The sequence below is a fragment of the Rattus rattus genome, chromosome 5 (genome assembly GCF_011064425.1).
Source record: "Rattus rattus isolate New Zealand chromosome 5, Rrattus_CSIRO_v1, whole genome shotgun sequence".
Classification (NCBI taxonomy): domain Eukaryota; kingdom Metazoa; phylum Chordata; class Mammalia; order Rodentia; family Muridae; genus Rattus; species Rattus rattus.
Window position 1 is genome coordinate 42,971,663 of NC_046158.1, and position 14,710 is coordinate 42,986,372.

Sequence of the window (14,710 nt, forward strand, 5' to 3'; positions counted from 1 at the left end):
TTTTGAAAAATCTCTATGCACGTTCTGTTTATTCTGGGATTTTGTTTATGTATTTGTCAGTGGTGTTTTCTTTTGCCCACCTTCTTAATGTTAAAGTCCAGACTTTCCTTCTGCAGACTTTACTTCTGGGCTCCTTCATTAATTTTTATTCTCTGCCTAGGAGTTAAAGCATGTTTGTAGGTTCAAAAAGCCCGGTAACCCCTAAATTCACTCATGGAGTTCTGGCTTCTGTCTTGAGCACGAGACTTGTATAAAACTCACCATCTACTCCTGACATCCGATACATACACCTCCTCCTCTCCTTCACCCACTGTGGCAAACTTGCTTTCTCACAGCGCACAGGCAGTTGCTGGTTCTGCCTGATGCTCTTGTGTTCAAGGTAGAAGAAAACCCATGTGCTGGGTCCACTCTTCCTTCATTCTGTATGCACTGCTCATCAGGAAATCGTAGCCTTGGTCTGAGTCAAAATCTCCTTCACTGGATGACTAAAGCAACTCCCTCATCCATCTCCCCACTTCCATGATTTACCTTCCTCCCTCCAAATGTCGTCACTTAAGCACGTTAGTTATACCTCACATGGCTTGACTCCCCAACTCTTCCTTTCATTCTGTATCACTTTCAACGTGTTCTGCATATATAATTACAGTGTCTGGTGATGTCTTGGCCCATTTCGGACTCCGTCTCCATCTTTCCCCCTGTGTTTCATCCTAGGCTAGCAGAGCAATTTTCTTCCTTGTTTATTGCATTTCTACTTCTCATCCTCATGTTCGAGCCAAGTGTGAGAGCCACAGGACTCTTTCTCCCTTCCCTCCATTCTCTCAATGGAGGCTGAGCACCTCTGAGCACCTCTTCAGGACACCTAGTGGACAACAGCTGACAGTGACTTCCTGCCCCCAACCCAGAGTCACATCCTGTCCTATGACTCTTTGTTATTGCACAGCGGTGATCCTACATTTAGATTTAGTGGTTTTAATAATTGAACCTGATTTGGCGACTTCTTCCCATCTGTTGGAGTACAGTCTCTGCAGGATGCTTGCCTATCTATCCCCCACCCATCTCCTACTCAGATAGTAGTCTGAGTCTGAAAACAGTAAGGTTTCCAAATAGATTTGCTGAGTAAATGGATTCATTTTAGGAGGGTAAAAAGACCACCATGTTTACATTTTGTTGGATTTGAAGAAAAGCGACATTTTAAAAAAAACATAGCTACATGCCTCACATATATGATTGCATTTTTCAAAGATAAATATTCCTTGTTGCAAGTCTGACCTTTCTGTGGCAGTTTGGCACAGGATCAGTGATGTGTTTATAAAAAGATAAAGGGATGGGGGATATGTTCTATGGAGTTGTAGTCAGGTATTGGGGAATGGGGGTGCCTCGGCAGGCACCCCTTCCCCCTGAGGGACCAGTCACTCGATGGTATAGTATAGAATAGAGATTATTCAGGGCATGGGGAGGGGAGTCAAGAGGGTAGTAGAGGCAGAGGAAGGCTGGGAGGGGGGGGGAGGAGAGATAGAGGAGTAGAGGCCAGCCAAGATCACACGGAGTGGGTGGGGAAGGGAATGGGGAGAGAACAGGAGCAGCAACCCCTTTTATAGTGAGTCAGGCACACCTGGCTGTTGCCAGGTAACTGTGGGACAGTGTGTACCTGGCTGTTGGTGGGGCAGAGCTTAGACAAAATGCTAACAGTCAGCAATGTGCTTTTGAGGTATTTTATTTAGGTTGCGGAGAAATGGCTCAGAGGTTAAGAGCAGTGATTACTTTTCCAGAGGAGCTGGGTTCGATGCCCAGCACCCACATGGCAGCCTATAACCATCTCTAACTCTAGTTCCAGTGGATCTGATTTCTTTTTCTGGACTGTGTGGATACCTGGCACATATGTGGCACACAGACATAGATGCCACCAATGTACCCTCACACATAAAAATGAAAATAATGGGAAATAAGAGAATAACTTTTGTACTTTGAAAAATGATAGTAATTTGGTGTATATTGTAATTTAACTCAGTCAGTCCAGTTCTTTGAAGTTAAGCTGTTATCATCTGTTGGCATGAATTGATATATTTCAGATCTTGTTTGGAGTCAGAAGATAAAAATCTAATATAAAACGACTTGCCTAGAAGTAGAAGGGTTTCATTAATCAGTACAGCAATATTTTTACTCACTGAAAGACAAAATGTTTTGGCAAAATTGGCTTGCTCCTTAAAATATTATTCAATAGAAGATAAGAAAATATCTATATTACATAGTTTAAGTATAATATGTTGTATTATAGTATGTAAATATAATATATATGTAAAACCCCGTAGATTACCTCATTAGTAAATTGTTAGCATACATAACAAAAAACAAAACATCAACAGTTAAATATGAAGAGTGTCAACTTTGTGATTAGTAGTTATTTCAGGAAAATTATTTAAACTTCAGCTTCCTAATGTCTAGATTACAGTGAAGGTCATCTTTAAAGATCCATTCCAGCTCATAGTCAAGAACATTAAACCTTCCTTTATGAAGAGCTTTTTCAGGACAACCTAAGATTAATCATTATTATTCATGAAAGACCAGCCATGAAGATTGGAAGTCATTTATGGTGTATTAAGTGAAACTTAGCAGACTTCTGGTGAACTTAGAGGGCTGAACACATTTTGGCTGTAGAACAATGAGTGGGTGACCGTGAGAAGGACAGTAGTAGTTGAACAGACCCAGGCTTGCTTAAAAAAATGCTAAAATGAATGGACGTGTATATTCAGCAGTCACTGTTTCATACTCAAATGTTACGGCTAGAAATAGAGTGATTTTGATTGCCTCGAAGGCAGGGCATGCAGAGCCTTGTTTCGTTCGGGATACTGTGTGGCCTTTTACAGTGACACCTCAGACTCCAGGGCACCACATGGCTGTTCTTTTCCTAGTGTGTCTTTATTATTTATATTAAAAAGCTAAAATAGCCCCAAAGCCAGACAGATTCCATGTTATGAGGCTCCTCTTGACATTCCCCTCAGGTCAGTCAAAACAGACCTTTTCCTTACTCTTTGCAAGGTAAATATCTCACTAGCTATGGGGATTCCTAACTACCTACTGTAAAATAGAGAAGTGCTTTATTGTCTCTGCCGATACGTGACTGAAGGAATACAGAAAACAAGTCAATTTGTTATTAGTTAGTAACAAGTAATTTAGTTGGGCCTTAAAGTGAAAATCTCAGAATTCCTGGCCCCCAGTCAATCCTGACGGAGTCTCCTGAAGACTTTTAAATGATCTGTTAATAAGCTGAATGCTTAGGTCTTATCCATCCGCAAATAGGCTTGCTTACTTTACGTGGGACAAAACTTCAAATACCTGCTGTGGTACAGAGAGGCCTCTGTGTGTTTTCTCTTACCACTTCTACCTTGGGGGCACTTCCTCTCTTCTTACACGAGAGCTAGGTCTCACTGTGGAGTTGGCTGCAGGCTTTGTTGACGTTGTCTGTTTTTGTTTGTTTTGTTTTAATTTCCACAGTTACATCAGCACGAATGAACCAAGGTTCTCGGTGCTCAGGTCTCAATCACAGACGTACATGGAAACTCATTCTTAAGAAGTAATTCCTATGTATCAGCTCTGATACTCACATCAACGATCAGGAAGTCCAACCAGCACCAGGCATTGGTGAAATAGGTTTGAAATCCATAGGCCACCCATTTGAGGAGCATCTCCAGGATGAAGATGTACGTGAAGACCTTGTCTGCATACTCCAGCATGGTCTTGATCGTCTTTCGCTGCTCAATGTATATATCCTCAAAGGCCTGTGAATCGAGGAAACTTTATTCACTTTAATGGCTTCCCAAAACATTGACGAATATTTCTAGTCTAAGAACCAACCAACTTAAATCACTCAAATATTTTCTATCAGGCTGAAAGCAAAGACCAAAGCTAGCTGGGGGAATATTGGCACAGGACTGTTGACATCTATATTGATTTTATATGTGCTGACATCTTTACGTCTCACCCAAAAGTATCTACGTCAATCACTACCAAAAGGCATGCTTCCACTCATGGAAGATGAACTAAAGACATCCAGTTCATAAGAGCTAGAACCGGCTCCTTCCAACAGTATCTTCTGTGATTCCATCTCTTATTTTCAAAGAATAAGTTCACGGTACTTAAAGAAAGCAAGATCCACAGATAATCTGGAAACGCAATTATTAAGGTAGACTGGGTGACATTTGACAGGCATGCTAGCACAGCCAGAGGAATGTCTCCGCAGATGGCTTGTCAAGTGAGGAAAACACCTGGTGGGCAATCAGTCACCAGACGTGAAATGCAGCCTGTTCCTGACTTGCTTAGAACCAAAATTTGCAGAGTTCTCAGCTCTGCACGGCACAGATACACCTATTCTTTTGATTTCTAAACTGAGTGGGCACTCCTAGTGTCGCCAGAGAGTTGGCTTCTTTGGCAGAACTTGGTTCGTGCCAGGACACAATCACTTACCAAAGCGCCACTACTGAGGAGAATCATGAACACAATGAACGTCTCAAACCAGTTGTGTTCCACAATGCTGTAGCACGTCTTCCTAAGATTCCACCATATTTTTCCTTTACCTTCTTCTGTACTTACTTGGCAGAAGGGGAATTTTTTAATGCACCCTAAAAGGCAATATTAATAAAATAAATAAGGAAAAATAGACTTTGATCATTAATATGAAGAGAAATAACATTTTTCCTTCTTCCTTACCCTAACTCCAGTTCATGTCATAGTTAACTGGCTGCTTTACTGCCCAGTTTTGTTGCAATACTCTCCTATACAATGAGTCCCACTTAAACTTATAGATTTAGCATATAATGAGTCCCACTTAAACTTATAGATTTAGCATTGATGGAATTTCCATACATTTGCTTGAGTTAAAAAAAATGGCTTATTTTTTTTCCATGCAAGTTAAAATCTCTCTGCCTTGAGGACACTAAGGAAAATAAAGTCCCTTTTCATCTCACTGGTGTGGGAGCAAAGACAGATATGTAAGTTGTTTACTCATATTCCCATGTGACCGTGGGTACTCTCTCCCTTCTTTTCAAGCATAGAAAACCGCACTGTCTCCCTAGGTGTCAGCCACTGTCAGTTTTCTCAAGCTAATTTCTATTCAGCCTTGCTTCTTTTCTTAGTCACACCTATGACTCATTTTGCAGTCCCTGCCTCTTATTCTGCTCTCTTCCCCTCTGCCTCCTAGACGTCATATGACTTCCAATTTCTGTCTAATCTGTTGCTCTCTCCCAGCTACTACCTGTCACATCGAATCCAACTGCAATGAACCAATAAATCTTTATTGATTTCTGTGCAAGATGAGTTGGTCACTGGGAGAATTACATGGCGGCATGCCAACACTCTACAGCACAGCGCCATTTCCAAACAGCTCTGGCTAGAGCACACATTAGACAAAATTGCAGCTGGGAAGAATGGGTATAATTACTATAGCTTGTATAAGTCCAGTTATCTCACTCCCCGTGCATTTTGAAGGAACTGCCACATCCATGATATGACAGTCCAGAATGCTATGCATCTCAAATGATATTACATTATGGAGGATACGGACAACAAGAGCAAAAGGAAGAAACAGCAAAAAGAACATGTGTGTTCTTTCTCATTTGTCCAGACACAGGCTCGGCTGTAGTCTAATCTGGAAATTTTAAGATCTGAGGCAACTTAACATAGACAGGCTGGACGAAATGGGGAAAACAAAATAAACATGCCCTCGCCATTTTTTTTTTTACATCTCTTTTAAACGAGGCTTATTCAGGTTCTGTAGGGATGGAGATTTCAATAAGTTAGAGTTTCTTTACCTTCAGTAAAACAAGCTTCTGGCTTAAGGTCCTCCTCAGGTTCAATTTCTGCTTGTTCACCTTCTCGGGGTGGAGCAACATCAACTGTGCTTCCTTCCGAAGAGCTGGTTGCATTTAATTTCTGGAAACAAAGCCCATGTCAAAGACGTGAATCTCTCCCCCTTTCCTCAGGTGCCCGGGAAGCACTCTGTCATGTGTGGGAAAATGTAGGAGAATGGCACTAAAAGTGACGCCTTTGATTCTAGTGAGGATGATACACTAGTAACACGGGCAAGGTCTACTCTTCAGCCACAAAGGACAGTGGTTAGTGTGGATGCTTGGAAAGACAGACAAACGTGCTTTAGCATCTTCATTTGTACATGAATGCCATGTGCAAACAACTATGCCACATCAAAAAGGGTCGAGGAAAGTTCAGGATGCTCTCATCTAACTAATTATTATTTTAATTAAATGCATCAAATCAGATCACGACTTCCACCTCTTCAGATGGAATTTTTCCATAGGGCAAAGAACACCGTCAGTTGCTTCTAAGTGCTGTCCGCGTTTCTGTAATTTTAGCAAGGCAGGGCTACAGGTTAACATCAATCACACTCATTATGTCTCAGCTTTGAGCGATATCTTTCTCTAGCTTACATAATTTTCCCCTTACTTTACTAGCAGAAAATGATGGATCACCTCCCCTCATTCCTTTTTGAACATCATAAATAAATTCAACACTTGCAAAGAATTCTAAATGAAATGGAAATTTCTCCATAAATGACATTGTCTGGAATCTTTATTAGGAGCTCATTCTGAATGCAGCGTATGATCAGGCTGCAAATCTTTCCTTTAAATAAATCATTGTGACACAGTATACGGCAAGAATAGCCTCCTTAATGTTGCCAGAATAAATATCTAATACAATTTCTGGCATCATGTGGGAAGACATCATGGGTGAGCAGTGTTTTATGGAAACTGAGGGAAAGACATGACATACAACAAGGCTTACTCTTTTATGATGCAAGAATAGCTCATGGACAAACCAATGGCTTCAGAGCTCCATTAATTTCAGCAGCCAAGTGTTTGGGTCACACTGTTCTAGCCGTTGTAAAGAGTAGATGCGCTACTCTAAAAAGACCTAAATGGTTCCCCAAACAGAAGTTCTATTGGGAGAAATTTGGCTCATAATTGCTGACTTATCTTAAATCTCAATGCCGGTAGGGCTTTAATATTTTTGAAATGTGAACTAAAACCGAAGAGTAATTTTAGGATAGGGCTTGCTTCCTGCATTGTTATTTGAGTTAAGCCTGGCAAGCTAAGTATATAATAAAATAGTTATGTATTAATATATGTTTAATATTTCATCCCTCCTAGTGAGGAAAATGCTGGAGAGGGGAGCTATTTTATCATTTTGAGCTGATGGGTCTTAGGACGGTCATACAATATGAATTTAAACCTCAAATCCCTTTACTTTGGGAAATGTAGAAAAGCTGAGACAGAGTTTCTTCTCCCAAGCTTTTGGGTTCTTTCAGCCAGGATATTTTTATTCTTTAAAAGAAAAAGCCTGGGAAAGCTGTGACTGAGTATAGTTGTAGCAGCTTCTGCTGTAAGTCAGGGCATACTGGGTAATTGCTACCAGCACTCAACTTCACCAGTGGCTGAGTCGGTGAATGTTATCTATGGCTTTTGATGAGTGGGCACAATTATACCACTGCATAAATAGCACTGATAAGAAATAGAAGTATTCAGAGATTAGTCATAAAAAAAGGTTCATGTTCATCTTCATCTTCTTGGTCCGCTATGCTCAACTTTGTCTTCTGGGAGTGGTCATGATCTACCTTCTCCATGAGTTCTGCTTCATATGATTGCCTCAGGTCCATTTAACTCACTACACTTGTTGCTTTGGCCAAATATGCTCTTTATACACGTACATGCATGTTTATGTATTGAAGAGTGAACACATACACATGTATGTGTATGCAAACATATGCTTACACATACATGCCAAGTGCACAGTACACATACACATTATGTATTAGAACGTCAACTATAAAATGAGATATGGAATAGACATTAGATCTTTATTGTTTTCATGAAGAGGGAATAGATGATTGTATTTTTATGTGACTCTTATAGAGAGAATTATGTTTAGATCATTTCATCTCTACTTTTTGATAAATTATATAAATGCATCGATTTGAATAAAATCTAGCAACATTAGAAAATGTTTTTAATGAATAATAAAGACTTTAATGTTAGAAGTATACAGTTCCAAATGTTTTCCTATAATACCAGACATTCCATATAGAAATTTGAGGGGAGAATGTTATTAGCATCATATAAAAATACATGTATATATGTTTTCTCATTGAATATTTTTAGAAAATATACTTACCCTTTACTTCTCCTTAACCAAAGGTATTATGTTTAATTTTCAATCAAATTTATCTTATAAATGCTTACTTGTGTCTTATATTTAAATATAAATACTAATGCATCATGCTTCATAGTACAATTAATACTAGCTACTAACCTGGATTTGCCCAGCGTGAACCACTGGATGTAATTTTGCTATTGTGTTGCCTTATGATGATAAATGTATGACTATAGGTAACGGGTTTGGACAACATTATATCCATTTCTAATTGCCTCTGGAGATAATGCATATATACCTTAAATAGAGAGGAAACTGTTCTGTTTTCCCCTTTCTATCTGCCCAGGGCTCTGCCATTCAGCATGTCTTAGCAGTAGGTGGGGGAAAGACTTTGTCTTCTTCCTACTCCTGTCTAATGAGCAGAACCTGCTTATGTGGAGATCTGCTTTGTAGCCATCCAAGAGGTTTCCTGGTTGTTAAGCATTTTAAGCTTCAGCCCTGGGAAGCTTCCCAAAGAATGTTCAGAGGCACGCTTATAAGTCCTTAGGACCTTCATGAACCAAAACTGAAAGACAGTATACTAGTTTCTGTCTCATAAGTGTTTTACAGGAGGCTTCTCCTCTCCAAGGGTTTAGAGTGAGCTTCCGTAAGTCAGAGCTCTAGTCCTACTGAGGTCTCTTCGGTGAGCAAGGCCAGAACACTGTTTGAAACCCTCAGGTCATATTTGGGTCATAGGAAAGTGTGAATAATTTATTCTATGAAAATTTGAAAATCTTGTTAAACTATGGGAAGACATCAAAGGTAGCAATTTTACTTACATTAGTAAATGAAACCATGAGTTGAGCTCAGATTAAGTGACATTAACTGCCCAATATACTACCTGGTGTTCTTGAGTCACTGGATACATGAAGAGATTCATATCTGCATTTTAAAATCACTATTTTACTTTCTAGAAAAATAAGCACTTACACTCTAGACATTGGTATAAGAACAACTTATACTAATTCTATACGTTGTTATAATAGAAATAACTACATGCTAAACATTAGAAAACCCATACTCTAGCAGAGGGTAAAATTCTTATCACTATGCCAAAATGATTACCAGATTGATCGAAAAGCATATGACTTATTTAAAAGCAGTGGCTGTGGCTGATGATAAATACAAAGGAAAAAAAAACTTACTTTCATTTATATTGCCAGAGTTGTGATACTACAATGATATCAAAAGAGCAAAGAAACCAGAAATGAAATTTACCATATTAAATTACATAAATACACTAAGTAGCCAAAGTTAATACTTGTTCCGAGAAAGTTAGAACAAACAAACATATCTGGGATTATAGGCATAACCGCTGAAGCCTTCCAGATAAGACCACATAGTACAAGTTCAGTCTTGCTCCCTTGTACTATTTTCTCCTTAACCTGTCCAATATTACATGGCCCTTAAAAGTTAGAGACTTCCATCCCTTGTAGAGACTGCGGAATCTACAGAAGGATGATGGCTTATGCTCTACGGATGCACGCCGGAAGCAGGATTTAAGATGCAACATTCTCCAGGCCGAAGTCAGCCATAGGAAACATGCCTGGCTACAGCAGAAGCCTGGCGCAATGCTGTGGAAGCGCCTGCTGATCCAAGAACCATGCTCTCAAACATGGTACCTGATGACGATGCTTTCAAGGTCAACTACAACTACCACTCGCTCAGAGGAATGGCTTATCACCACAGAGGAATGACAGAATTAGCAACCAAACAGGCCACGAGGACGGTCCCCGCAGATCACGTGACCTTATAGAGACCGTCCTCTCTAGAGGAAGAGCGTGAAGAACAGCGCTTTTGGTATTTTGTCCAATTAAATAATAAAATTTAACTTTCAGAGGTAGAAGAGAATGTTAGCAACTGGCCTACTTCCACTGAAATGCGCTCACATTTCATTCGTTATTTTTTTTTTTTTCAATTAGCGCTCACATTTTTTTTTTTTTGACTCTTACAAACTGCTGTACGGTTCAAGAGACAAAGTAAAAGATTCAGCCATTACAGATTGCCTCAAAAATCGAGACATTACTCTCAAGGAATCCTCGATTTTATCATACAGGTAGACAAAGAAAGTCTTTTGAGGACCTCGGTCTGACAACTTGGATATGAAAATTCATATCCTGCTTTAAAACATTTTGGGTGAACAACAAGTAGCCATCTACTGGGGCCATTTGTTGCTTGTCCAAGGCAAAAAGACATGACTAACGCCAATAACGCTCTTTTCAACCACTTACTGAGTGGTTAAAAAATATAAACTGCCACCATCTGGATCCTCCTTGACATATGTTAAATGTATAATACCCTGAGTGCTCCTTTTATGTAAAAATAGCCGTGTTCATAAAAGCATGGTATGGAAAATGGAAGGTAATTATGTTGTAGTTGAAGAGTGAGGCAAAGGGCATTAGGAAAGCAGGAGAGAAAGGCCACTTATCTTGAGAAGGGAGACAAACATTTCCATCAAAGCCAGACTTAATGGGGGTTTTCTCTGCAGAAGAACACCGAGACAATTCTCTACAGGTTGAGATGGGTCAGAGAGGCTATTTACATACCATCTCTGCCTCCTGAAAAGTTATTTGAAAGACACAGTCGAGAAATCAAAAGCTAAAGTCACTTCCCCATCGTTCATCAGAGTCCGAAAACAACACAGTCCTTTTTCTAGTCGGTTGTGGGCTTAAGAACTCAGTCAAACACCTACTGTTTAAAATTTCCACGAAAGCTCCAGAAACGAGTTCCCCTGCGAGGAACATGATGAGACCTACAACTATCCAACACTATTTCATTCTATTCAGCTAAATCAACAGCAAGAGTATTTTTTTCCGCCTTTCAGTAAAAAGTATTTTTGAGTTGGTTGAACTCAACAATTAAGTCTCAATGCTCCTACAGAAGAATGCATGTATCAATAAAACTCACAGACAAATCTAAATTAAAAGTAGATTTTAGTCCAGCAAATATCCAACATGTAGCAATGTCTGATTTCTGGTTAATTTCCCCCCTAAACCTTGCACTTTGAAATCAGTAAGTAATGACACCAACAGCAGACAATTAAGTCCATAGAGTCACGACTCAGCAAACACAGACTACCACAGCACTTGCAGAAGATGACTCTACTCCTCATAAAACTATAGCCAACCGTCAGAACCAGAAAATGTTCCAAGTGCCATTTTTGCATACCCAGTCTAAGGTAGAACATTTAGGGGAGAAATTAATATACAGAGGGAAATACCAAGTCAAATACTTAAAATCAAACGAAACCCCCAAACAAGTACTTTAGAGCAATGATTTGGTGACATGTGTGTCCCATGTCGCATGCTTACAGCATGGAGTCTCCCTTTGGACTACTTTATGATGATCACTGTGTTTTTTTCAGGCGCTTGACTGAAAATTTTCCAAACTCTTCAAAGTCCAAGACACCTAGTGCCCAAACGCATATTCAGACTAATAGCTGGCTTCTTCAAGATCTCAAGATTCTCCTGTTGTTTTTTACAGAGCCTTTCTGAATGCATGAAAGCATATATTTCCATATGGAGCACGGGAATTGGTTCAGTTGAAAGTGATATTCATTGATCTGAATATAATGACTTGAAAATGGCAGTACTTACAGACCTACAAACACATGCATGCGCGCACACACACACGAACACATCCTCTCTCTCTTTGTCTCTGTCTCTCTCTTTCTCTCTCTCTCTCTCTCTCTCTCTCTCTCTCACATGCACACACACACACATACATGCACACACACACACACGCACACACACACAAACCCCTTGAGGCTTCTTTTGGTGGCACAGTTTACATATAAGGGCTGAATCATCAATAACAACAACAAAAAAAGCTATGATCTTATTTTAATGAAATAAAAACAAATTAAAAATATGCATGCTCGCTTAAGTCTTTGGTTATATCCAATCGTAAGCATTTCTAGTATGTTTAAAATTGATATTGTGGTAAGTCTTATCGGGCATGCAATTTTTGAGACCTAAAAGACTGACGTGGAAAGCCCATCAGAAGAATCAAATATGGTGTTGGGACTGCCCGTCTCGCCTGACCATGCCGTGATGTATCACACACTTCAGCAGAGAGCAGCTGGGCCAGCCTCGCACTTCCTTGCCACGGCAGGGGAAGGAATATAGCTGCGGAACATGCAGGCCAGTCAAAATTCATCTAGGAAGTGACAACTTGCATGGGTAACCTGGGTAAAAGTGGTGGCTCGAGCCTCTGGCTGCTTAAAAAACACCAGAGCGGCTTTCTTGATGGCTCCAGCTTGGCCTCACCCCTGTGAGAAGCAAGAATGGTCACAAGTGAAAGTCATTGCAGGCTATTGCTAGACTGAATTTGGAAATCAGCTAAGAACATGGTCATTAAAAGCATTTATCCTAAATCTTCTCTTTCGGGAAGATAAGCCAGTAATCCTTTAAACACTAAATTAGAAAGATTTATAGTTATCATGATTATGTGAACATTAAAACCATAAAAAATAAAAAACCAGAACGGTGCATTAGAGAATGCTACACTATTTGCCGAATTTTGAGTTTTCTTAAATTAAAGAAAATAAGTATTTTGAAATTCATGCCTTCAATTTTTTTTTCATGCAAAGCTTTGAGTTCGTTTCCGTATCAGCCCGTTTATATAAGTGGCATGTATATACACATGTAATTAACATATCTATAAGTACACATTGTATAATGCATAAAATACTAGAGTTTACACCTATACCCAGGGATTATCTCTGGCATAGTTATATTCAATTACAGAATTGGCAGAAATACTTGAGTAGCTCAGGTTTTCAAATCATCCAAGCTGCTTGCTTCAAATGTTTAGAAATGGTTTTTAGTTTTAAGGATAAGTGTAATAAACTCTGTGTTACCTCTGTGTGCTCACCCTGTAAGCAAAACCAAAGGCTATCACATCCTCTCAAAAGTAGAACTCAATGTTTAGTTCAGCTGTGGTCAAGAAACTAGCAACAAAGACAAATCAAAATGTCACGTGTGTGTGTGTGTGTGACACACACACACACGCATGCCTGTGCAGGGTGGTACATAGGTGAAGTATACTTAAGTGGGAGTTAGCTGAACCAGTCCTGTACTGTTAGAGTATACCAATATACCAATATTCGCTATTATTTTTTTAAATTCTATGTTATGTGATAACTCTGAGCATATATGAGAATTTTCCTATTGCTTTTATATAAGTTTTTGTGGTACCAACTTAAATATATCATCCACATAAAGTTTAATGTTGAATAAATGAAAAAGTATGTATAAACAGAATGTATCAAGAAACTTACATAATAATGTTTTGATTGTTCTTTGAAAACTTAATGCTTTGAATTTTGATCCTATTCCTTCTCCTATCTCAGGTCCTCTCTTACCTCCCTACCACCAATCTTCATAACGATTTATATAGCGTTAAAATTTTCCTGGACTTACAGTGTGAACCATGCAATGCCTTTGGAATCCAGAGCACTGTCAGATCCCTTGTAACTGGAGTTACAGACAGATGATAACTATCATGTGGGTGGATGCTGGGAAACAAATGTTTTCTGCAAGAGCAGCAAGTGCTCTTAGTCTCTGAGGCATCTCATTATAGTAAAGCATATTTAATATTGATTTTTTATGATCATTTCAAAAATTAATGAAGCATATATATGCTATGTATGTATATATTTATGTGTATATGTATATGATATGTACATATGCTTATGTTTACTTTGGTGATGTTCCTACTAGCATTTATATATTAAAAATGTCATTATCTTCTTTCTGTAACTGGATTTCATCTCTTCAAAATTAGGTTCAAAGGGTATAGAATTGTATAAATTACCCAATAATACGTTTTTGTTGAGGAAACAAATGTTTTCCAGGAATTGATAATGAATGACAAATTACATCTTAATATTCCACGGTTATGATGGTTAAGCCATTAAAAAGAAATATCTGTGGAGCTTAGGGAGGCTTTAAAATATATTAAGAGCAATTGTTTTCAGCAGAAACCAATGGAGGTACTTATTCTTCATAAGCCCACTGTCATCAGTCTCTGTTACTAATGCAATAGAAGTTCCTTTGTTTTGGCTTTTCTGACTTTTCTTGACCTTACACTAGTCAGGCAATTCTGCCCTTAGGTTTACCCTATTTTTGCCTTATAATTATTTTCTGACCTCTCCTATTTTCAGGGAACCAAATAATTTTTAAGTCTTGCATCATTTAGTCTACTTTTAGCTCTGACCTCTGACTCTGACCAACACTGTTACCTTCAACCCAACCATTCCTTGTTATCTACAAAGGATCAGTTCCAGGACTCTACAAGAATCCAAACCAACAGATGTACAAATTCTGTATATAAACTGGCCTTGTATTTGTAGTATATTCATTAACCTACACAATACTCTCATATCTAGATTACTTACAGTACAAGATACAATGTAAATAATTATTACCCTGCACTCTTTGAGGGAACAATGAGAGAACAGTATGTATCAGTAGACGTGTTTTCCTGTGATCTTTTTGATCAGAGTTTGACT

General features: G+C 38.9%; 1 protein-coding gene across 5 annotated transcripts in view; it reads right to left on the bottom strand.

Annotated features, from left to right (window-relative positions):
- Nucleotides 1-14,710, bottom strand: part of Scn3a (sodium voltage-gated channel alpha subunit 3) — a 109,196-nt gene that overhangs the window by 20,641 nt on the left and 73,845 nt on the right. For all 5 annotated transcript variants that reach the window (XM_032903406.1, XM_032903405.1, XM_032903404.1 and 2 more), the window contains 3 exons: nucleotides 5,805-5,925; nucleotides 4,462-4,616; nucleotides 3,603-3,776 (listed from right to left, as the gene is read on the bottom strand). In XM_032903406.1, the coding sequence (XP_032759297.1) occupies nucleotides 3,603-3,776; nucleotides 4,462-4,616; nucleotides 5,805-5,925 (450 nt within the window). The remainder of the gene's footprint in view (nucleotides 1-3,602; nucleotides 3,777-4,461; nucleotides 4,617-5,804; nucleotides 5,926-14,710) is intronic.